At 40.7% G+C, this 26,571-nt stretch overlaps 1 protein-coding gene across 11 annotated transcripts in view; it reads right to left on the minus strand.

The window, feature by feature from the left end:
- NTRK2 (neurotrophic receptor tyrosine kinase 2) overlaps positions 1 to 26,571 on the minus strand; it is a 400,491-nt gene that overhangs the window by 257,174 nt on the left and 116,746 nt on the right. Inside the window, exon 13 of one of the 11 annotated variants that reach the window (XM_042243076.2) lies at positions 1 to 15,769. This exon is cut by the window's left edge and continues 15,690 nt beyond it. The exons of the other annotated variants lie outside the window; for them this stretch is intronic. Within the exon in view, the coding sequence (XP_042099010.1) occupies positions 15,708 to 15,769 (62 nt within the window). The 3' untranslated portion in view covers positions 1 to 15,707. The remainder of the gene's footprint in view (positions 15,770 to 26,571) is intronic. 11 annotated transcript variants of the gene reach the window in all.

The following is a 26,571-nucleotide window of genomic DNA, read 5'->3' on the forward strand; positions in this document are numbered from 1 at the left end:
CCATCTGAGGCCCCAGAACAGACACTGATAACACTGCTCTCTTTGACTGGGTTTTCAGCAGATTCATTCAGCAAATACTTCTCCAGGGTGAACTTCTCCTCTTGATAGCCCACATAAAGAACAGACACTCAACCAAAGGTCAAAAAAGGGCCCTGATGAATCTGATCAATAACAGCCAAATTTACATTCTTGTTAATTTAGATTTCATTTTCCTCCCATTTTTGGGATTTAAAAAAATTTCATTTTCATTTTCTTATCAAATATATTACTGTGCATACTAAATTGTTTCAGCCATGTCCAACTCTTTGCAACCCTATGGCGTGTAGCCCACCAGGTTCCTCTGTCCATGGAATTCTCTAGGCAAGAATACTGGAGTGGGTTGCCATGCCCTCCTCCAGATCTTCCCAACCCAGGGATTGAACCATCCCTTCTGTCTCCTGCACTGGCAGGTGAGTTCTTTACCACTAGCACCACCTGTGAAGCCCACGTGTATTACTACTACTATTTAAAAAATATTCTAATTCTGAAAGGTAATATTATATTATATTATGCTATATATGGGAGAAAGCAATGGCACCCCACTCCAGTACTCTTGCCTGGAAAATCCCATGGGCAGAGGAGCCTGGTGGGCTGCCATCCATGGGGCCGCTAAGAGTCGGAGATGACTGAGCGACTTCACTTTCACTTTTCACTTTCACTTTTCACTTTCATGCATTGGAGAAGGAAATGGCAACCCACTCCAGTGTTCTTGCCTAGAGAATCCCAGGGACAGGGGAGCCTGGTGGGCTGCGGTCTATGGGGTCACACAGAGTCGGACACGACTGAAGTGACTTAGCAGCAGCAGCATGCTATATATATATATATATATAATAATCAAATATCATGTGTGTGTGCTCAGTCATTCAACTGTGTCTGACTCTTTGCAACCCCATGGACTGTAGCCTGCCAGGCTCCTCTGTTCATGGGATTTTTTCAGGCAAGAATGCTGGAGTGGTTGGATTGAACCCACATCTCCTGTGTCTTGCGTTGCAGGTGAATTTTTTACCTGCTGAGCCATTGGGGGAGCCCACTTATAATAGTGATTATAATAATTAAGACTAATAATAATAAACTTGTTGAATGTTATTTTTATGCTTGCTATATGTGCAATAATGTAGCTAATATGTGATGTTAACCATACACTAAACTTTCTTCTAAGTGCTTCACATGTATTAATTCATTGAATCTTCATAACAGCCCTAGATGTACTATTATCATTATTCCCTTTTAGAGGTGAGTAAACTAAGGCACAGAAAGGTTGAGAAACAAGGCCAAACTCACAAAGTTAGTAAATGCTGGCGATCAAGCTAAAACCCAAGAAACTGACTAGTGAACTAACCTGACTGCCTCTCTGTACCCTATCCCACTCACCATAAGAGCATCTAATAGATATTCTTTCATTCTCACAATTCTCACAATTCAAAACAGGTTTTGAGAGGTTAGAAAATTCACCAAAGGTCACACAGCTAGTAAAGGATGGGCATTGGAATTGAAAACTCAGTGTTTTGCCTAACCTTACACGTGTGAAAATATGAGATGCAGTAAGAACATACAGAGTTTATTAAAGCCTATCCATACAGTCATTACTGTTTAGGCAGCCACATTTCACTGTGCTCTAGCCCCCCAAATACATGAGGAACCTGTTCATATCATCCTAATTTCACACATGTATAAGGAGCCAGTGCCTAGCTCAGTCTAAGAATCATGTCTCCTTGATCTGAGACTCCAGAGCTAGCCCCATTCAGTTGTCTGTGTCATTACACATGAGATCATTTTGCACCAGGCCATTCTGAATAGGCAGTTTTTGGTAGCATCACTTCAAGCTTCCAAAAATCTGACCAGCCTGGAAACAGAATTGCTTCCCCCTTGGTTCAGGAACAATACTTAAAAAAAAAAAAAAAAAAAAGGAGATTAAAATTAAGAGTGGGTTTTAAAGATGCCTATCGAGAAACCCCTGATTCTTAGAGAACCACTACCTACACCCACACTCCCAGGGTGTCCACAGCTCCTTAGAGCAGACAAGGTGTTTGCAATCATAGATGTGTGATGATCTCTGGGAGTTGGAAGCCTGGAATTCAAACACTGCAACATAAAATCTTTCTCAAAAATCAGCTTATTTCCCACTGTCCCTTTTTCAGTTTAGAACTAGCTTCTTTCTTTTCATAAAGTTTTCATTTTTCTGGTTATTCAGCTAAAAAAGATCGAAAGATTAGCTTAAAGAAAATAAAGAAAACAACACATCCTATTTTGGAGAAAAACAGAAAAAGTAACCAGAGCAGAGACAGAAGGATCAAAAAAACGAAGGGGCAGGGGAAGCAGAAAAGAATAATACTAATACTGAATACCACTGAAAATTTGTAACATATCTGCCCAGATTCAGATCCTGGTATCACCACTCATCAGTCAAGTTACTTCATCTTCTGTATCTTTAGTTGCTTTATCTGTACTTCCTCATCAACTCATGAGATTTTTGAGGCTATCAAATGAGATAATACATATAAAGTATGGAGTCATTTCTGGAACAAAGCAAAGGCTCAAAACTTGATAACTATTTATGGTGGTGATTATTTTAAGGAAGACATAAATTTCACCACCTTAATTATCCCCAGAGGACTCTGGGAATGTGAGACTCTTAGAGGACTGGGGTTGGCAACCAACAATGTAGAGACTAAGGGCTCACACTGGGACTCACAGGCTCTGGTTGCCTTGGTTTTGCACAAAAGTATGCATGACTTTTGGAATTCTCAGGTCATGTTTATAAGAGATTTCTCAGTTCCTTTCAGACCAAAGGTACAATAAATTCTGGTGCACGATGCCAGGGGAGAGGCTCTGATAGTGTGGTGCTTGTGTGTAAGTCACCAAATTGGCTAGGAATGAAAGAAACTTCAGTCCATCCTTTGTTTGCAATGAGGAGCTTTCCCTGACTTTCTAAATTGATGTTTTAAGAACAGTGAATGCCTTCCAAGGACATTTTTCTAATGCAATTTATTAAAAAACAAACAAAAATTTCATAGGAAAAAATAAGACTCAATATACTGTTAAAAAGCATATGTCATAAACTGTGTAATTAGGGATTTTTCAGACTGAAAGTTTCTTTAGGACAGTATTTTGGAGACCCAGTTCTATGAAAGCTTTTTTTTTCTTTTTTAAAAAAGTATTATTATTTTTTTATTTTAGAATACTTTCAGATTTACAGAAAGAAAAGTGTTCAAGTACTGCACATTCACTTTCCCCTATTATTAACAATTTATATCAGTATAGTACATTTGTTTTGCTTAACTATTTTTTCTAATTAGAGTAAAATTGCTTTGCAATGTTATCTTGGTTTCTGCTGCACAACAATGCCAATCAGCCATGTGCATACATATATCCCCTCCCTCCTGATCCATCCCCCCCATTGCACCCCTCAGCAGGAGCAAAAAGCAACCTTTCCTCTAGAGGACCACAGCAATACCTCTGTCTCTCTTCTTAAAAATTAGTTATGTTGGCCTTGAGTCATACAGAAGCCACTTGACTGCAAGGGTTACTACTTATTTAGCTTCATAATCACTCCTTTTTCCATGCATCTATGTAGCAGGTCCTTCACAAACATTTGATGATTCAGCAAATACACTCGTTAGATTCAGAAATAGTTACTGTTTTCTAACCAGGGTGGATGAAAAAGACAGCTGGACTGGGGCAGCCATCCTATTGCAGTAAATGACTTGGTTTGACCAGTAGAGCATGATTTTGGTTTGGGGTTTATCATTCCTGTCGTATTAAGAGGGAAAAGAAGTGGGGATATACCTTCCTAAAACTTCTGTGATGCTATTTGCATTCTTAAATTGCTGCTAACACCATCTGTTTATAGGTCTCAGGAGAAATATGATGAGAAGATAAAGAAGGGAACTTTTCTCATGAAATGCATGAAATCAAATTAAATAGGATTCATGACTCTCTGTCTCCTCTCTCTATCCAACCTCCTGGAGCAAATGGATTCTACTGGGTTCACAAAAACATTTTATGAGTGTTCAGTTCTCAAAGTAACTAAATTGTGAGAAGGAAAAAATACTCAATAAGATATGAATGATGCCCCCAAAGGGTTATTTTTTTCCAATTGATCTGAATTAAAATGTTAATAACCCAGATGAGTAGTGTTCTGGTATTTTGATTCAGTGGACTTTGGGTTGTTTTTCTTCATCATAGGCAAACACCAATTACTTGACAAACATTCTCTGGCCCCACCCCTCAGGAGATGTCACTGAGAGGAACAGACTCCTGGCCTGGGACCTTGCACGTGGCAACCATGCAAGGAGTACTGGTTGAGTGTGTAACATGGAAATGAACAGTGTTGAATCAGCACACAGAAATTATGTATCCAGATGAAGGCCTTCTCTCTCTTCGTGCACATGCCCAAACACACACACGTGCCTTCAAGAGCAACTACCAAAAGCTACACATTTAACACAGATACAAACTCATTTCACTCTCAACACACTCTGAAGAAGAAGCATCATATCACCCTGATTGTCTGGAAGGGGAAAAGCCAGCTGAGAGATGAGGAAACTACCCAAAGCCACACAGCTAGTAACCATCATACTGGGATTTGAACCCAGATCTGCCAGACTCTGCTCATGCCTTTCCATCAGGTCACACTGCTTCCTTCTACCATGCTGCCTTTGCCACACATTTTAGGAACTCATTTCTTAAATCTTACCCTGAAAACATGCTAATATCAGTTTGAATTACTTGAACTCGGTCAACACTATTGGCAGCCCTATCTCAAGTCCTGCTCCCCAGCCCTCCTACCCACTCTTCCTACTGCCCCAAGTGTTCTTTATACAACATACACATCACTGAGACACTTCCGCCATGCAAAATCCTTTGGGATAAATCCTATCCATGGGTTACCCAAGGACCTCCAAAGTGGTCTCATCTCCCCAGCTCCCTTCTTGTCTCTCTGCCCAATTCTCTACACTCACTCTACTCAGCTAAACCAAAGTCCATGCAAATGTATGAATGCCACAAGTTTTCTGATATAGTCATGCCTTGGGACAGGAACCTCCAACCTAGAATCCTCCCATCCTCCTTCTTCCCACCCCTCTCCCAATTCTTACACTCTGCCAGTTCCAAAGCCCCCTCCAGCATTCATCTTTAGGACAGTTTCTAAAGTTTAGATATTCATCAAGGCTCCCACAGCAATCTGCACTTACCTTCTCCCAAAATACCTTCCAAATTATGCTTAAAGTATCCATTGACTCTCTACTTTCCCAATAAAGTGTAGGCTCCTCAGAGATGGGGCCATCTGACCCAATGCTTAATACAGACACATGTTTATAAATGAATGAAGGTAAGTGGGAAGAGATGACAGCAAATATTTAACCTCTTATGGTGAATCTGACTCAGAGAAATATCTGAGAATTATTCAGAGCCAAATCGAGTAAACAACAGGCATGATCAATCTGGGTAACACTGCTTAAGGTTCAAAACCATTTCAACAAAATATATTGAGATATATTGTCAAGAGAAAGTCAACCCCTGTACATACAAAATGTCCCTTCATAGGCTGCCCAACGTTTCCTAAATAAACACCTGTGAATGGAAACATCATCAGGAGTGCTTATTATCAATACATGACACTTTGATGGCTTCTCATATTGGGGTTTGTGGGGTATACCCAGTAAAAGGGTATCCATAGGACGACATCAGTCATGCACTTCTTATCTGAGAAATTCTTGCAGCTCTCCCACAAGAAGCTTTAGCAAGCCTCTCTTGGACTCTCACATACAATCTATCTTTCCCATTGCTGCTGCTGCTAAGTCACTTCAGTCTTGTCCGACTCTGTGTGACCCCATAGTCGGCAGCCCACCAGGCTCCCCCATCCCTGGGATTCTCCACGCAAGAACACTGGAGTGGGTTACCATTTCCTTCTCAAATGCATGAAAGTGAAAAGTGAAAGTGAAGTCGCTCAGTCGTGTCCTACTCTTCGCAACCCCATGGACTGCAGCCTACCAGGCTCCTCCATCCGTAGGATTTTCCAGGCAAAAGTACTGCAGTGGGGTACCATCGCCTTCTCCCATCTTTCCCACTAGAGAAGTCAAATCCCATACTCTCACCCACTTCAGGACACAAGTCAGTGGATAACAGAAAATTAAGCATCAGAGCTTGATCAAAGGCGCTGGTTTAAGAAACATAATTTCGCAGAAGTCAATTCTCACCAAGCCATTAACGTATCTGTAAGTTCTTGCAAGTGAACAGACACTATCAGGCTAGGCTGTTAGACTCCAGAGTGCAGTCCTTACAAATGCTGAGGCAAAGAGATGTCACTGCCTCAGAAAATATGGTACTTGGTGATATGACAAGTACAATGGTATTTATCATCTGTGTCCACGGCTTAGTGGACATGAGCCACATCTGAAAAGGGAAAGGGTGATTCAGCCTATTAAGTATGCAGAACATCGTCTTTCAATACAAAATGGTCCTTGATGATTGGTTTTTTTTTTTTTTTCATATCCAATAGTTCCATCCAATCCAAGTGGGAAAAAAAGGAGGAGCAGAACAAGCTACAACTTTTCTGCTGCAGCTGCAGTCACAGTAAAACTAGGTGTTGTTGGGCAGAATAGAACTCAACAAAATATACAAACAACCTCTTAATTCTTCACAATTCTGTCCCCTACAGAAGGGCCACTTCCTCATACTTAACTCTTGCTGCCTCCTTTCCCTATTTACTTCTAAATGATTTTACAAAGTCTTCTGAGAGCTAGATTTCAAGTGTGTTCAGATTAGAAATTTCCAAAGTAAAGCTTTCTATAAAAAACTTGAGTTCTGGCAGGCCCACATCCCTGGCTTGGTAAGCATTCCCTGTTGAACTGAAGATGAATTGTCTGGCAGTTAATGAGACAAATGACATAAAGTTGTCATTTGGTGAAACTTCAATGCCAAAACCTGCTCCTCCCTTCCACTGGCTTTTTTCCTAGCAGGTTATCATATACTCTTTTAAACAGTTCTCCCTTATGCAACTATTTAGTTTTAAAACACCCTCTAAGGTATTCTCTAAAAGTCCTCCATTAAAAAATCATTACAAATGGCCCTGCTTACAAATGACTTTACCAGCTGAGAGATTCTCATGCTAAAGTAAAAGGCACTAAAGGAATTATCATAATAAGTGGTTAGTTAGCTCCTTGTTGAATCTTTTGTTTTCAGTCCATACAGAGGAGACGCCTACAACTTCATATGCTTAAAATAACAAAGAAACGTCTAAGTTATGTCAATTATATCCCTACACTGACCATGACTATGCTTGATATATTTGTACCAGTCCTACCTGGGCCCCCCAAATGTAGTCAAGTACAAAAGTTTGGTGATGTTTCCACCAGAGGGCATTCATCTCATTGAAAACAGATATTTTTCAACTGTTTGCCTAAATTCAGGATACAAGGTAAAGAATGTTAGTTATACTGAAATGGCTAAAGCACATAATTTGTTTATGAATCTAGACATTCACACTTTCAATAGGAGGCAAAAAGGCTGAGTCTTCTAGTGTGGGCTGTTCTTGAATCACATGCTTTCTATATATGGAAAGATGTACTATGAGTATGGGAAAGTTTTTCTTATATTCTAAGAGATAAGATACATTAGAGAATATTATGAACTTAACAAATGTGTCAACAAAACATGCATTTCAAGAGCAACTCAACTACTGATTTTAGGAGATATTAATTATAGATTAATTTGAGGAGCTCTAGCTGGTACTCTCTTAAAATTCTTCCACATCCTAAAAGTATTAAAAGACCCCCACAAAAGCAAAGATTATTATTTTTAAAAAATGCCTGCTTCTCAAGCATTGTGTCATCTTTTCTTCTGACTGGACAACACAGTTACTTTGCACATGTAGGCTTGGACACTGGAAGACAGAAACAGGGCTGGCCTTCTTTGGAAAAGCCATGAAAAGAGGAAGAAAGAACAATAGCATATACAAAGATCACACATCTACCATTTTATACTCTGAATCCTTAGAGTCCTCTATACAAAAGAAACTCCGTGTAGAGCCATAACACACATCGTCCAGAAGGGCTCACACACTGAATTCCTGAGAGAATCCATATCATCATCACTCCTTTTCGATGCTGTTCTTGATAAGCAAACATCAGTCATACTCCTGAAATTACCACACACGACCTAGAAAACTTCCCATTTTTTCTTTACAGAACAAAAAAAAATCCCAGGTATCATACTTTGCATTTCTACCTATTAATCATGTGATATACTAACTTTTAACTATAAATCAACTGGTCAGTAAAGACTATTAATCAGTGAAATCTAGCACCACCCCTGACCCTGATGGCACTTCTGAACATATCTCATTCTCTTTCTACACAGTCTTCAATTTTGTATAGAAAGCAGACGCATCCACAGCAGGGACCACAGATGCTTAATGTAAAGTTGCAACAGAGCACTGGGCCTTGATATTCCTTTCAACTAGAACTGCCTTCTGTCTGCATCTCACTGCTCATGCACCCACCAAAAGAAGTTAAATCAGCAGCCTGTTACAAAATATTAATATGTAGAGTATTGTTATTTTATTAGCTATACTGCTGTTTGCTCTCATAGGCAAGAGTCAGCAAACTTTTTCTGTCAAGGACCAGATAGCAAATACTTTAGGCTTTGGGTGCTACACAGTTTCAGTCATAACTACTCAGTTCTGACTCTGCAGCATAAAAACAGTCAATGACAAACTATAAAAGAATGGGTAGGGCTTTGTGCCAATAAAACTTTATTTACAAGAACAAACAATGGGCCAGACTTGATCTAGTTCAACAATTCTGTCTTGAGGGGATACTGCTGCTGCTAAGTCACATCAGTCATGTCTGACTCTGTGCAACCCCATAGACGGCAGCCCACCAGGTTCCCCTGTCCCTGGTACTCTCCAAGCAAGAATACTGGTGTGGGTTGCCATTTCCTTTTTCAATGCATGCATGCGTGCTAAGTCGCTTCAGTCGTGTCTGACTCTGTGCGACCCCCTGGACAGCAGCCTACCAGGCTCCTCTGGCCACAGGATTCTCTAGCCAAGAATACTGGAGTGAGTTGCCGTTTCCTTTTCCACTTGAGAGTATAGCTCAAATATTTTTTCTTCTGTACAGATGGAACTCTGATATGCACCACAGCCCAGAGGGTCCCTAATGGCAAGCATATTAATCATAACCAGATTTTCAAAGAAAAAAAAATAACATACAGTCCCCTCTATAGTGACTTATTTTCTATTTGCAAAATCTACCTGCTAGGGGTCTTCTCTGACCTACTAGTGATGTAGGTTGTTAATGCTCGTGGTCGTGGCCATTTGGTCATTGACATATACACACTATTGATACTACATATAACATAGATGGGGCTTCCCTGGTGGCCCAGATGGTAACGAAGCTGCCTAAAATGCAGGAGACCCAGATCCAATCTCTGGGTCAGGAAGATCCCCTGGAGAAGGGAATGGCTACCCACTTCAGTATTCTTGCCTGGAGAATTCCATAAACAGGGGAGCCTGGAGGTCTACATTCATCCATGGGGTTGCAAAGAGCCAGACATGATTTGAGTGACTAACATTTTCACTTTTACTTTTCATAAAATAGATAACTAATGAGAACCTAATGTATAACACAAGAACTCTACTCGACGCTCTGCGGTGACCTAAATGGGAAGGAAATTCAAAAAAGAGGGGATACATGTGTATGTATGGCTGATTTACTTTGCTTTACAGCAGAAACTAATGCAATATTGTAAAGCAATTATACTCCAATAAAGTTTAAAAAAAAAAACAAAACAAGCTAATAAAAAAGAATTGTCCTGATTTCTTCTTGGTGCCTCTGCTGTTTGCTTGTCTCAGCAATGGATAGAAACAGAGCAGGAGGCTTCACCAGAAAAAAGTCCTATGTGGCATTAAGATTTCAGATAAAACATACTGTGAAAAGTTCCTCAGACTTACACACTCTTCTCCTATCTAACTAAACACCTCATCTCCCTTTTACTGAAGAATATCTGAAGAACAAATAAGTCACCAGCACCCTGCTTGAAACAGCTCATCACTACTGAGACATCCCCTTGACAGGGGCAAAAGAATGCATAGCAGACATTTGGGCTGGCACAGCACACCCTTCTCAGAGAATCTTCCCCACTAGCAGACCAAGTGGGGAAGATAATTTGTCTCAGTGTGTCTAGACAAAAATCTGGGACAGTTAATGCAAAACCCTCTTTTTAAAAATCAACTTCTATTTTTGCTTTCCTCAACAAAGGCAAGATGGAGGAGGTAGTTGGAAACTGACATCTTGAACGTGGCAGTTGAATTGTCTTTACAGTCTGGCCTGACCTTAAGCAATAAATCTATGTATTCCATCTTTTCACTTGTTAATGCATTTGCTTTATGCTGGAAGACAAACCTCCTTGGAAATGGGTGCATCATATTATTAGGAAAAAAAAAAGTTGTAAAGGAAGCTCTGAATCAGTGTTACCAGGTTTCCAACGGAGTTGATGTAGACCCATCAGAATGTGCATCTATGTTTGGTGGGCTTTTTTTACTACTATTATTCATTAATATTTTTATTCTTGTCCATGTGCCCAAAGACCTTGGCAAGATGAACATTTTATAAATCTGATAAATAATTGAAGCCTCCCAATCAATACCACCCAAGGGGGCGGGAAGGCGGCACTCAAGTCTGCATTAACTTCAAGGTCCTCTCTTCTAGTAAATGCTGAGGGAAGAAGAGACAGGTCTGAGCAAAGCCAGAGGCCAGGAAAAGCTCATCTCATTGGGGTGGGCTCAGTAAACAAGCCAGCTCCTTCTACTTGTTCCTCCGAGGCTTGCAGGAGAGAAGGCAGAGGCGAGCAAGTCAGTCCACTATGTCAGGCTCATATGATGGGTACAGATAGGCTAAAAGATGGAAACATTACAAGGGTTCCTGTGAAGCCCAGGTCTGTGAGCTGGGCAGTTCACACAGGAGGGAGACTTGCACTTCAGGAGCTTCACTGGAACTGCAGTGTCTGGGCTGATGCTTAAACTCTGGGAAATTGTTTCAGTCAACACAGCAGTAAAGCACTCCAGAGAGGGACTTCACAGAGCTCTGTAGCCAAACTAAGCCCAAGGGGAATTCCAGGGTAAGTCTCATAAAGAGGGAGGCACAAAGCCTCATGAGTGCTAAGAGGATTCACCATGCTCCTCATTCATCCATAAACACAGGTGTCTGGTTTCCAAATATATGTCATTATGATTCTACAGATAACCCATTTATAAGGAGCCATCACTGGTTGGCACCTGAGCAGCTTTATGCTTTTCTAGAAGTATCAGTGACAATCAAATGGCACCTACCAGCCTTTCCATAGAAGAGAAATAAGTTGAGCTGGCAGTTGGTTTATTTAAAGGAAGCAAATAGCTAAGCTGGTGATACCCAAAATGTAAAGGAAGACTTTAAAAAGAAGAAAACAATCATGCTGTTGGAAATGAACTACAAAAAATCATTTAGACTATGATCCTGCCTCAAGGTAAATTTATCTATTAATTTCCAGGGCAAACAGAACATACATTATCGTAGAAGATCGTGAAATAGAAAATAAAAGCTTCTACAAACAAACTTGAATGGTCAAACTATCTTCACTGTCAAAAAATTATTAATTATGACTGCTCTGCAATGGATTGCTCTTCTCCAAACACTTGAATTCTTTGAGAGCAGAGAAAAACACCAGAAGTCAAAGAAGAAATATCTTCTACAATCTTCTGGAAGATTTAGCCTCTACTTAGACATTCAAAGCCAAATGAAATCAACTACTTTGCAAGATAATCCATTTACAGGCAACAAAACTTATGTATTAAAAAGTTACCATTAGTCCAAATTTTCCTCTGCTATTCTCCCTTGTACTATTTGCCAATTTTGTAAACATCTCTCAGAGTCTCTTCAGAGCTCTCTGAGTTAACGTCTTATCTGTCAAACGAGGATGAGAACAGGCTCCGTACTTAAACAGTGCAAGCCACACTATAAAGCACCATAGGTGATCCCACTATTCATAAGACATAAACATTCTGTTTTCTTAATGTAAATTGCTCCGCTCCTGTAAGGGGCTTAGCTAAATGCCCAGACCAGAAGTTATTTACCTCCTAGAGTCTTCCTGATAGAACCAACCCTCAGTACAATCTAGGGATTCAGAAACACTTTTTTTCCCATGGTTTCTAAAAAAACTATTGGACCTAAAATTAATAATAAAGATATCCTACTATCTATGGTTGGATGATGACACTCTGTGGGTTCCTTATGTTTCTGTACATCTTACACTGAGAGGCACTCACTGCTATTAGTTCTGGATTATCTTTTTAAGGATGTTTGTATGGTAAACAGCCTTAAGAGATAGAATATCTTCAGAGCAAAGGAGAAGTGTGTTTACTGCCCACTTTAAAAGATTCAGATTCCCTATGTCTGTGTCTCTGTTTCTGGTTTGCAAGGACCAGTATAGCACAAGGAAAGAAATAAAAGAGGTACAATCTGTTTGTAGGATGCTGCTGTTTAGTTGCTAAGCCTGTCCAATACTTTTGTGACCTCATGGACTGAAGCTCACCAGATTCCTCTGTCTGTGGGATTTTCCCAGGAAGAATACTAGAATGGGTTGCCATTTCCTTCTCTGGGGGATCTGAGGATTGAACCCATGTCTCCTGCATTAACAGACAGGTTCTTTACCACCAAACAAGCCCAACATATATACGGTAAAGAACCTGCCTGTTATATATATATATATATATATATATATATATATATATATATATATATATCAGCATTAATTATGACTGCTCTGCAATGGATTGCTCTTCTCCAAACACTTGAATTCTTTGAGAGCACAGAAAAACACCAGAAGTCAAAGAAGAAATCTCTTCTGCAATCTTCTGGAAGATTTAGCCTCTACTTAGACATTCAAAGCCAAATGAAATCAACTACTTTGCAAGATAATCCATTTACAGGGGGTCACAAAGAGTCAGACACGATGGAGCAACTAAACTGAACTGAGAATAGTCAAATTCATAGAGTCAGAAATACATTGGTAGATGCCAGGGGCCAGGGAGTGAAGGAATAGGGAGTTAGTGCTTAATGGGGACAGAGTTTCAATTTAGGAAGGTGAAAAATTCAGGAGATGGATGATGGTGAAAGCTGACAACAATGTGAATGTTCTTAGTTCCACTGAACTATACAGATAAATATGGTTAGAATAATATGCTTTATATGACTTTTACAACAATGAACATATTTTTAAAATTCAAGACTCCCTAAATATGGGGGTCCTTTTCTATAACACCACCCAGAATATGTGCAGACTTCTATCTGGGTCCATCTGCATCACCTCCAAGAGATGTGGGTCAGAGAGAACTGATGTAAACATGCTGCTCATGCCACTTCCTGTGGAAAGAGTAATAAAGCCCCAGGCCTTTGATTCAGGAGTCTCATGTCTTCTGCTGTCACCTATGAAATTGTGGCAAACCAACTTGTTGACTTGCAAGTAGCATAAAATCTAAGACCCTTCACTGTTCTCAATACCTGCTACTGATAGAGCTTTAAAAAAAGTAATCTATATCTATATTAATATCTCTGTCTACCCACCTACCTACCTAATGAGGACTAATTACGTGCCTCAGAGATTCTTTATAGCTCTCTTGGGCAATCATGTATAAGACAGCCCACAGTGAAGTTACTGGGATAGAAACTGCAAAGCTGTTTCACTCTATTAAAGGTAGCCATAAGAAGCTAGGTAAAATGGGCATAAACAAAATGAAGATTAACCTTAATGTCCTGTATGTACTCTAAGGCAGGGCTTCTCAAACTTTAATGAACATATAAATCACCTGGGAATCTCATTAAAATGCAGATTTGAATTCAGTAGGTCTGGAATGAAGCCCAAGTAACAATTTCCCAAGTGATACTGATGATGCTGGTCCAAGTACTGCACTTTGATAGCAAGGCTCTAGCAATAACTAATATATATTATATGCATATTAACACTCTGATATTTGTATAAGCTCTAACATTTTTCATAAAAATATCTCCACCAACCCAGGAAGTCCATATGAATCACTGAACATTGGTCTAAGAAAGAATACTGAAAACATTCTTGAGTACATGATTATGAGTGCTTGTACACTTAAATGTGGGAAATATGAATATTTGTTATGAATTATCCTTCAGTGGAAACAGTGGCAAACTTTATTTTGGGGGGCTCCAAAATCACTGCAGATGGTGATTGCAGCCATGAAATTAAAAGACGCTTACTCCTTGGAAGAAAATCTATGACCAACCTAGACAGCATATTAAAAAGCAGAGACATTACTTTACCAACAAAAGTCTGTCTAGTCAAGGCTATGGTTTTTCCTGTAGTCAGGTATGGATATGAGAGTTGGACTATAAAGAAAGCTGAACACAGAAGAACTGATGCTTTTGAACTGTGGTGTTGGAGAAGACTCTTGAGAGTCCCTAGGACTGCAAGGAGATACAACCAGTCCATCTTAAAGGAAATCAGTCTTGAATATTCATTAGAAGGACTGATGTTGAAGCTGAAACTCCAATATCTTGTCCGCCTAATGCGAAGAGCTGACTCATTTGAAAAGACCCTGATGCTGGGAAAGATTGAGGGCAGGAGGAGAAGGGGATGACAGAGGATGAGACAGTTGGATGGCGTCACCAACTCAATGGATATGAGTTTGAGTAAACTCCAGGAGTTGGCGATGGGCAGGGAGGCCTGGTATGCTGCAATCCATGGAGTTGCAAAGAGTCAGACACAACTGAGCAACTGAACTGAACTGAGCTGAACTGATCCTTCATTGTGAATTATAAACACATTCTATTCAAAGAACTGGTAGCAAAGGGAACACACAGGAAAAGACCTTCCTAGAGAAGACAGAGTCTTTTGACTGTAGCAAGAATAAAAGAAAGAGAGCAAATTATAGTCTTACAGTTTATGTTGCTGGTAACTGTATTTCTGGTAAAGCTTATGCTGATGGGTTAAGCATAACAGGAAAGAGAACATAATATGTGGACATAAGACAGACTCTGGGAAAGCAAATGTTCTGTGGGGGAAAACCCAGTGGGCAGGGCTTCAGGGGCCTGTGCTGTGGTCCCAACCCTATCACTCCCTTGCTGTGAGAGCTCAGAGAAGCAGTCTGTCCCCACCTGACCACTTGACCACTTCCTCACTCTTGCTTCTTGGCCGTAGGTTTCAATCACCCACACAGGCAGTCTCTCAGCCTCACAGACCCTTTTTTAAAGAGTGTCATCAGCCCAAATAAATCAATCTCTCTCTCTCATCTTATTCACTTGGGGGAAAAGTTGGTGAGCCAATCTGGAAAGCATGGGAGAGGGTCCAGAAATGAATGAAAGGTGGAAATTTATTTTAGAATCGTATCGGGAAATACTTGGTTGCAATTTTACTTTATCCCTTTTCCTTCTTCCACCGTCTCCTTCTTTCATTTCTTTGGTCTTCTCTTCTCTTTCCTCCTTTCCTCCTCTCCATACTCTCTCTTCAAAAAGATAGTTGGAAAGGCAGCAAGGCGTATTTCAGTATTCCACACATTTGTTTCTGGTGAGCTTACTGACTTGCTTTTAAATAGATTTCTGTGGTAGAATATGCTTAGGAAATCCTGGGTCCAACAGATAAGAATTGCAGCATTTCCTGCCACATCAGTAAACAAAGATGTCATAGTCGTCAGCAACTGCAGCCCTCCAACGTGAGACAGTCCGCCCTGAGGAAATTCAGGAAAGAAAGGAAAACCTGCCATCTAGTAGCCATCACACTGCAGCCACTCCCTACAGTGAGCTCTGAGGAAACTCAGGATGTGAAAACACAGGATACTAGCCTCAAACAGCTGAGGTGCACTTAATTCAAAGACTTCTCTACTGAGAACTGTCTCAACAGAGATGGTCTTTAATAGGCAATGTACACCCTGCCTCTCTGAAAAGGGACTGCAGGGTGCTGTGTTTTCTGTATTTGACAACAGGACCATATAAACCAGCCCTTCCCCTGCTAGCGTTCTGAAGAATTCACTCGGAGACAGTTCTGGCATGAAGATTTTGGATGCCAGAAACAAGCTATCGTGTTTCACCTCAAACAAGCCTTGGGCAAGTCATATAACCTAAGCCTCCAGTTTCCTCATGTGTAGCCAGGAGGTCAGTGACATCTAACAGATGGGGCTATTGAGGAGACAAGTAAGATGAAGTATGAAAAGTGTCAGGCACAGAGCCCCCTCTCCAACCAGGGCGTTTAGATTCACAGGTGAGGTTAACCTGTGTCCCTTGAGGGCTAGCTTACAAAGCATCCATCCTACTGAGAAACTACCCCTGGAGATGAGGGCACTGGCCTCTTTACTGACTAGTGTTGTTTAGTCCTATTCCCTCAAACCTGAATATTCCCTTCTAGGGGCTTCCCACTCGGCTGTGCGTGCTTGTGACCACAGTGCCAACAGATGACATTTACCAAATGAATAAGGAAGAGAAAAAAAAAACATTGAGATAAGAAAGGTCACAGAAAATAAACAAAGGCAGAAATGAGGACAGGTCAAAGAGTTTCAGGCATATCTGTCCAGAGGCAGCCTCAGTTTGGCCTCCTTAGGGGGAGCATGGCCTCCGGCAAGTGAAATATAACCTCCCTTCCATTTAAAAAATAAAGATAATGATACCTTATCTCATAGCACTGTGCTGAAGAATTAAGAGAGATCAGATATGTTATGCACTTAGCACAGAAGGTAGCACAGAGCAGGAACTCAGAACAATAAAAACAAAGCTAAATGTTCTTTTGAAACTAAAGGGAAAAATACAGAGCTGTTATTCTCAAATCCAATTCTTTGACTTCTAGATTGGAAACTGGATATTACGCTCCTCCTGAGGAAATGCCAGAAAAAGGAATACACACGGGGCATCATTTCCTACATCTGACTTCAGATACACCCAGTGAGTGGTGGTAGATGTAGTTTCAATGCTGCCATTTTGAGTGAGTGAGAGAAAGAGAAAGAGAGTCTCTTACTATCTACTGGATTCCAAAAGATTAAAGTCAACAATGGAGAAACAACATCTCAGATTTGCTGATAACCAACCCTTACTCATCCCCTTCCTCACAGCAATCAGGTAGAGAGATCAACAGGACTCCCCTCACCTCCTCCACCCACTACTACATTTTCCCCATGCCCTATACATTTATCAATCTATTGTCATCTCCCTCTCTCTCTGTCCTCAGGGTCTATCACAGGGAAGGGTCTCTTGCTGGCCCAGAGCATTTGGTGAAGAAGTGAACAAATCCCATATTAGTTATTTAATAAGCAAGACCACTCAAGGATTTCCATTCCATCAAAACAATATGAAGACTGTGAAAACAGAAATTTTTTTAAAAATAGTAATGTTATTATAACTCATATGAACAGTTTTATTAATCACTTCCAACTTTAATAGCCAATCAAGGCAGAAAGTAAAAAGTCATGGCAGAAGCCAAGAAATCAACATAAACAAGATCACTCTTCATACTGAGACGCTCTAACCCTGCCTCTCAGTGACCTCCTGACCAGTCCCTAAATTCAGCAGCTCACCTGTGACCTCAGGAATAATTCTGAACTCCATGGCACACAGGAAGACCTTTTGCATTTTGGTCATTGTCCATCTTACCGTTATCATCTCGTGTCATTGTCCTCTTGTATCTGCTCCTTCAGCAACATCCGAACTACCTGATAAGAACCTTCATGCTAGGACAGGTGCCTTCTCCACCCTCTCCTCCTCTACTCAACCTTCCAGACTCTACTAGAGGGTTGACAACCCTGTGAAGTACTCTCTGATTTCTCTTCAGTTCAGTTCAATTCAGTCCCACAGTGGTGTCCAACTCTTTGCGACCCCATGAACCACACCATGCCAGGCCTCCCTATCCATCACCAACTGCCGGAGTCTACCCAAACCCATGTCCGTTGAGTCGGTGATGCCATCCAACCATCTCATCCTCTGTCCAAACCCATGTCCATTGAGTCGGTGATACCATCCAACCATCTTATCCTCTGTCATCCCTTTCTCCTCCTGCCCTCAATAAATCAGTCCCCTCCTACATGGGGCTATTTAGATTACTGCCATGTCACCTTCTTAGATGTCAGACTTCCTCTAGACTACAAACTTCTGGAAGGCAAGTAATGATGTACACCTATTTACTCCCTGTGCCTGATACACTGTATATCCTCAGTAAGATGTTTATTGGAAGAATAAATGGATGCAAGTCCACTGTTACACACTTTCTATTCTCTCATCATTGTCCTTCCCAACTAATCAACTTTTAGCCACTGACAAGAAACACTGAAAGGATCTGAGGTGAACTTTATGAAACTTTAGGGAACCCTTAATATCTACTGAGCACTATCTTATTAACCTTTAGATTAAATCAGAATTCCTCTCTGAAAGTGAAGCTGGTATGTTGATTTTACAGATTAAAAAAAGAGAGGGAGAGAAGAAACTCAGAGAAGATAAGCCACCGAAACAGAAACGAGCAGGACTTGAGTCCATGCTCCTTTGGCTACCTTATCCGAACTCAAATGCAAATTTCTTTTCATCCTTTACCATTTCAAAGGATGCTCTCTTTCCAACTGTCCTTCATTATAATTCTCACCTTTTAAACTATGTACCCTGGCAGCCCTCAGATGGTCTGCCTACCAAATCTCTTCTAGCCTATTGAACACAACCCAAGTTCCTCTCTCTTCCAGATCCTCCTGCCCCCAAATCCTGACCAAGTGTTTCTACTGCCTTCTAGTGTCTGCCTTCAGTGTCTCTTCTGCCCAAGTCACTTGGATGGCTTTGTAACAATTTCCAATAACATAGCATGTATACCAAAAATACATGGATCTTTGTTTTCTCCTTATAGTTTAGTTCAAAAGACATTTACTGACCTACTGACCATTAACTCTGACTTGCACCATACAAGCACTAAGGACGCGGGGATTCAAAAACAAAATCGTTGACCTTGAGATCTCAGGTTAATGGAAAGGGTAATAAGTATGCATATTCTTTCAACATGATGGGTTAAGAATTTTTCTGGATGATTATTCATGGTACAAATACAAACATGCTGTGTTAAGTTGCTTCAGTTGTGTCCAACTCTGTGAGGCCCCATAGGCTACTGCTTGCCAGGTTCCTATGCCCATGGGATTCTCCAGGCAAGAATACTGCACTAGGTTGCCATGTCCTCCTTCAGGGGATCTTCCTGACCCAGGGATTGAACCCATGTCTCTTATGTCTAATCTGCATTAGCAGACAGGTTCTTTTACCACCAGTGCCACCCGGGAAGCCCATATGCAAATCCACAAAAAAAGAACTTTGTCCATTGTGAATTATCAGAGAAAGCTTCCTGAAAGAAGTGATGCCTGAGCTTCATCTTTAAAAGATAAAGTAAGAAATAATCCGACTAAGGAGTAGAGGAGGGCACTTGAGAAAGAGGGAACAGCTAGAGTTTTTAATAAGTGCTGATAACACCTCAGAGAAAATTCAAAGACTTCTGATATGGTTTCTGTGTACTCTTGCTGAAATTTTTACATGTGCAGGGTTTGTGTCAGCAACGAATAATTCAAACAGGTTCCAACACAGATGGCTAATGGAAGTCCATCTTGATGACCAAGCCATCATTGCCATTAGCTTTCTTTTTTTTTTCTTTAAGGATCTCTCTTTGGAACAGACTGATGATTCCTATAGAGGAGTTAGAGTATCAGAACAGGATGCTCCATTTAGGGGCCAGGACAGTCATTTTCTAAACACCATCCTGGTACCATACGGTCACAGCACTGAGCATGGCCATCCTGGAAAGACAGCCATGAGAGAAACCTCCATCCTCTGCTCTGGGAGCACATTCCTGGTGCCCTGTTCTGTTTTCCACCTTTTCTGTAATTCTGTTTTTCTATGAAACACCCCAGATTCGGTCATGAACTGGACAGAGAACTCCCTGTTCACAACAAAATGGATGTGATGTGATTCAAGCACTTATTAGAAATCATTTTCAATCACTCCCATTCTGGGAAATTAAGTTTGGTGTTTGGTAATGCATTTTGCTATCACTTAATAAAGAGATGGTTTCCTCCAATATTAATAAGTCATATGAATGTTGATGTTGGGATGCCTCTTTGATAGCATCTAGAAGTAGAACTAGGCAAGGGAGTCAGCAGGGCAGCAGTCAAAAAAGTTAAATCATTAAAACCAGAAAGATTTGGGGTTCAAATTGTGGTTCTGCCAATTACTAGCTCTGTGACTTGGGCATGTTAATAAATGCCTCTGGACTTCAATTAACTCATCCTTAAAATGCAAGGTTATTATGAAAATCAAAGAAAATGTGTCAAGAAAGTGGCACACAGTGGCTTCCCTCAATAAATGATAACTATAATCTATACCTCACTTAAATTTTTAATTAAATTTTAAGATCACTCACTTGCAGATTATAGCTCAGATTGGCAGACAAGGGATTAAAAATAGTTTTGAATATATTTATAAAAGTAACAAGTAACATATTTAATTTCTTAGAGCTCCTGCAGAAAATGCTGTCTTAAATCAGTTATTCAGAAGTTGACTCAGAGAGCAGCATTCATGGCAGGTGATTTATCCAAGGAGGGGTCCCAGGAGAGAGGAAAGCGGTAAAGGGAAGAAGAACATCCAAGAAAAGCTGCAATTTCAGGTGAAGTCTCAGTCTCAGCCTCAGCCTGACCCCACAGGGAGCTCTGGAGTGTAAATTACACCATATATCCTGCAGAGAACTTGTGAATTACCCAATAGAGCTGGCCTAGCCTAAAGGCAAGGGAGTGAGCTTGCTCCTTCTAAACCAGTCAGTTATCAGCAAAGCAGTTGAGGGAAGAGAGTGCAGAGTACTGAGCTCCCAGCCACTTTCAGTTCTCTGTGTGTGTGTGTGTGTGTGTGTGTGTGTACTGGGGTGGGGGAAGAGCGACACAAGTTCAAGGTTAAGCCTGTGAAGGAGGTCTCAGATGCTAGCCCTTAGGAGCAGAAACCAGGGAAAGTGCACAGGACCAGTGAAAGGAGTTTGAGAGCAGCTGAGTGGAACATGAACATTTGCAACATTAATCAAGAGAATTTCACGGACCCACTCTATGCTGACTTTGCCTTTTCATCATTTGAGTTGGGCAATAGCCCAATAATGTACCTTACACTGCAAATACATCTATTGAGATGGCTGGATGGCATCACAGACTCGATGGACATGAGTCTCAGTGAACTCCAGGAGATGGTGATGGACAGGGAGGCCTGGTGTGCTGCAATTCATGGGGTCGTAAAGAGTCAGACACGACTGAGCGACTGAACTGAACTGAAGTTTGAAGTAAATATTTAATAGGAGTATGAAACTCAAGTTTAAAGGTTTGCCCTGAGGCACCCAAAAAAATGAGCTCTTCAACCTAATATGATTATGGTTTTCTATTGAAGAAAGTTGTGCTAGTCACTAATAGAGGGCACTGACCCTTCTCAGACAGAAATGATTGAGAAAGGGCAGTGGGAAACTCCTCAAATACCAGGAGAAAAACTGGCAGCAACAATTCCTGGAATCTTCATGCATATTCATTGAACCATCGATGTAGCTCAAGATCCTGGGATGCTACTTAAATTGAGTTGTATAATCTATGCATCTGGTTTAAGACAGATCTATATTGCAAGATTCAATACTGCTTTATTCAACTCAATTCTGGAAATGTAAAATATAATTTCTTATACCTTCAGGGGCTTATCTGTAGAGAGTGTAAGGGGACTTTAAGACCTTGGGAAATAAGGACTCAATGGAGACAGCCAATTGGATAGATAGACTGGGGCACAGGTCAACTGAAGATTAACTAATATATTAATATAAGTGACTACAAAAATATAAAACATTAAAATATTTTTAAAATAACATATATACATAATTTGTTAGGGTCATGAATGGTTCTATATACCCCCTTTTCAAAAATTTCCAATAGGGTTTATAATTTAGCGATTTGCAAATTAAGGCACCTATGTCAGTACAAATACTGTATAAGCAGATATATTAGAATAAAATTCATGAAAAATTTATGAGGAGCCCAACAGACAGATAACACTGGTGATTAATGGACACCTCGAGTTTGTAAACATAATAAGTTACAATTATAAATAAACAGCTAGTAACCACAATTGCCACCAAAGAGCAGGGGTTGTTTCTACTTTTGGACTCTCAGAATACCACAGGAGACCAAGACCTTTACAGAAACTCCTATGGGTGTGGGGAGGGTGGGAGGAGGGGAGATGACAGAGCCTAAGAATGACTGTTTTCTTCAAACAAAATTCTCAAGTCTTACTACTGTTCCAAAATATTTGCAATGAACTATCATCTCAAGGTGAAACATTTGATAAAGTTGGTGCTAAAACAAAAGGATGAAGCTACTTAGACTTGGTGTTCCCCACTCTTGGCATAAATGGTACGGACCTAACAGAAGCAGAAGATGTTAAGAAGAGGTGGCAAGAATACACAAAAGAACTGTACAAAAAAGATCTTCATGACCCAGATAATCATGATGGTGTGATCCCTCACATTCACCTAGAGCCAGACATCCTGGAATGTGAAGTCAAGTGGGCCTTAAGAAGCATCACTACGAACAAAGCTAGTGGAGGTAATGGTATTCCAGTTGAGCTATTTCAAATCCTATATATGCAGAGTACATCATGAGAAACGCTGGACTTGAAGAAGCACAAGCTGGAATCAAGATTGCTGGGAGAAATATCAATAATCTCAGATATGCAGATGATACTACCCATATGGCAGAAAGTGAAGAGGAGCTAAGAAGCCTCTTGATGAAAGTGAAAGAGGAGAGCGAAAAAGTTGGCTTAAAGCTCAACATTCAGAAAATGAAGATCATGGCATCTGGTCCCATCACTTCATGGGAAATACATGGGGAAATGGTAGAAACAGTGTCAGACTTTATTTTTTTGGGCTCCAAAATCACTGCAGATGGTGATTGTAGCCATGAAATTAAAAGACGCTTACTCCTTGGAAGGAAAGTTATGACCAACCTAGATAGTATATTCAAAAGCAGAGATATTACTTTGCCAACTAAGGTCCGTCTAGTCAAGGCTATGGTTTTTCCAGTGGTCATGTATGGATGTGAGAGTTGGACTGTGAAGAAGGCTGAGCACCGAAGAATTGATGCTTATGAACTGTGGTGTTGGAGAAAACTCTTGAGAGTCCCTTGGACTGCAAGGAGATCCAACCAGTCCATTCTAAAGGAGATCAGCCCTGGGATTTCTTTTGGAAGGAATGATGCTAAAGCTGAAGCTCCAGTACTTTGACCACCTCATGTGAAGAGTTGACTCATTGGAAAAGACTCTGATGCTGGGAGGGATTGGGGGCAGGAGGAGAAGGGGACGACAGAGGATGAGATGGCTGGATGGCATCACTGACTCGATGAACGTGAGTCTGAGTGAACTCCGGGAGTTGGTGATGGACAGGGAGGCCTGGTGTGCTGCGATTCATGGGGTCACAAAGAGTCGGACACGACTGAGTGACTGAACTCAACTGAACTGAAGACGATGCTGTGAAAGTGCTGCACTCAATATGCCAGCAAATTTGGAAAACTCAGCAGTGGCCACAGGACTGGAAAATGTCAGTTTTCATTCCAATCCCAAAGAAAGGCAATGCAAAAGAATGCTCAAACCACTGCACAACTGCACTCATCTCACACATTAGTAAAGAAGTGCTCAAAATTCTCCAAGTCAGGCTTCAGCAATACGTGAACCGTGAAGTTCCAGATGTTCAAGCTGGTTTTAGAAAAGGCAGAGGAACCAGAGATCAAATTGCCAACATCCGCTGGATCATCGAAAAAGCAAAAGAGCTTCAGAAAAGAAATCTATTTCTGCTTTATTGACTATGCCAAAGCCTTTGACTGTGTGGATTACAATAAACTGTGGAAAATTCTGAAAGAGATGGGAATACCAGACCACCTGACCTTCTCCTTGAGAAACCTGTATGCAGGTCAGGAAGCAACAGTTAGAATTGGACATGGAACAACAGACTGGTTCCAAATAGGGAAAGGAGTATGTCAAGGCTGTATATTGTCACCCTGCTTATTTAACTTATATGCAGAGTATATCATAAGAAACGCTGGGCTAGAAGAAGCACAAGGTGGAATCAAGATTGCTGGGAGAAACATCAATAACCTCAGATATGCAGATGATACCACCCTTATGGTAGAAAGTGAAGAAGTAAAAAGCCTCTTGATGAAAGTGAAAGAGGAGAGTGACAAAGTTGGCTTAAAGCTCAATATTCAGAAAATGAAGATCATGGCATCCAGTCCCATTACTTCATGGCAAATAGATGGAGAAACAGTGGAAACAGAGGCTGACTTTATTTTTCTGGGCTCCAAAATCACTGCAGATGGTGATTGAGGCCATGAAATTAAAAGACGCTTACTCCTTGGAAGGAAAGTTATGACCAACCTAGACAGCATATTCGGAGAAGGCAATGGCACCCCAATCCAGTACTCCTGCCTGGGAAATTCCATGGACGGAGGAGCCTGGTAGGCTGTAGTCCATGGGGTAGCTGAGGGTCAGACACGACTGAGCAACTTCACTTTCACTTTTCACTTTCATGCATTGGAGAAGGAAATGGCAACCCACTCCATTGTTCTTGCCTGGAGAATCCCAGGGACGGGGGAGCCTGGTGGGCTGCCATCTTGGGGTCACACAGAGTCGGACAAGACTGAAGTGATTTAGCAGCAGCAGCAGCAGCAGACAACATATTAAAAAGCAGAGACGTTACTTTGTCAACAAAGGTTCATCTAGTCAAGACTATGGTTTTTCCAATGGTCATATATGGATGTGAGAGTTGGACTATAAAGAAAGCTGAGCACCAAAGAATTGATGCTTTTGAAGTGTGGTGTTGGAGAAAACTCTTGAGAGTCCCTTGGACTGCAAGGAGATCCAACCAGTCGATCCTAAATGAGATCAATCCTGAGTGTTCATTGGAAGGACTGATGTTGAAGCTGAAACTCCAATACTTTGGCCACCTGATACAAAGAGCTGACTCATTTGAAAAGACCCTGATGCTGGGAAAGATTGAAGGCAGGAGGAGAAGGGGATGACAGAGGATGAGATGGTTGGATGGCATACTGATTCAATGGACTTCGTTTTGGGTAGACTCCAGCAGTTGGTGATGGATAAGGAGGCCTGACATGCTGCGGTTCAATGGGTCTCAAAGATTCGGACACAACTGAGCAACTGAAATGAACTGAACTGAATTGAACTCTTGGCATATTTAAAGTCTGATTACCGTTCTCTGCTTTCCCATGCATTGTTTTGTAAAAGAAAAGGTTTGGGATTGATAAGAATATGATATGTAGTATAAGACACTAAACAGAGGAAAAACAGAAATCCAACCAAAATTAATACTGTCCAAGAATCTGTGGCAATGAATGGGATTATCCCAAACTGTAGCCACTGTTTTCCATTTTAGGTTCTCATAATGCAAGTCCATACATGGCAGGTGTGTCTTTTCAAATGTGTTTTTTTTTTAATTTTGCTGGTAATATTGGAGTTTATTTCTTTGAATTTGCTAACCTATTAGCATATTAAGTGATAGGTGAGAAAATAAGCTATAATAAATACATCTTACTGGGAACTTCCTAAGCAGGAAGATTTACATGAGGTTTACATACTCAAGAACCCAATGCAGATCTCATGGGGAAAGGATGCAGAGGATTCTGCTCTAGATCACCCAGGCTAGAGGACAGGGATGGTGGATTGACGGAAAGGAAGGAGGAGAGAAGATTCCCAAAGATGATGGTCAAATGCTTCTCAAAGAGGGAATAAAAAGAGGGCGAAGCATAGAGACAGAAAAATACATTAAGGAGATCTGGTCATAGAATAATTACATCATGCCAAACCCAGACCCCTTTGTGCTTCAAGAAAGAAGATCAATCCACACCACATGATGGCAAAGTATTATCAGCAATTTGTTGGGAGGATAATAAGCAGGATAATCAAGTGCGTTCCTACTCTGTGGAAATCCACAGCCTCAGAAAAATACAGCCTGAGCTTAAGTACTAGCCTTGTGTTTCAAGATGAAAAACAAAACAAACAAACAAAAATCATGCAGAGGACATGGGTTCCACTTAATATCTTAATATTTAACCATCATGATAAGAAAAAAACAGAAAAATCTACATAATGTCTTTGCTCACTGTGGAAATGCATCATTTGAGTTTTCAAACAGTTGGCATTTTGCTCCCAATGGCAACTGAGATCTCAAAAAGAGAGAATTTACTTGAATTATATCGGATATGAAATTAACTAGAATGTAAAGACACTGTACAGGAGACAGTGACCAAAACCATCCCAAAGAAAAAGAAATGCAAAAAGACAAAGTGGTTGCCTGAGGAATCCTTACAAATAGCTGAGAAAAGAAGAGAAATGAAAAGTAAAGGAGAAAGGAAAAGATACACCCAACTGAATGCAGAGTACCAGAAAACAGCAAGGAGAGTTAGGAAAGCCTTTTTAAGTGAACAATGCCAAGACATAGAGGGAAACAATA

Source organism: Ovis aries, chromosome 2, assembly GCF_016772045.2.
Source record: "Ovis aries strain OAR_USU_Benz2616 breed Rambouillet chromosome 2, ARS-UI_Ramb_v3.0, whole genome shotgun sequence".
Classification (NCBI taxonomy): Eukaryota; Metazoa; Chordata; class Mammalia; order Artiodactyla; family Bovidae; genus Ovis; species Ovis aries.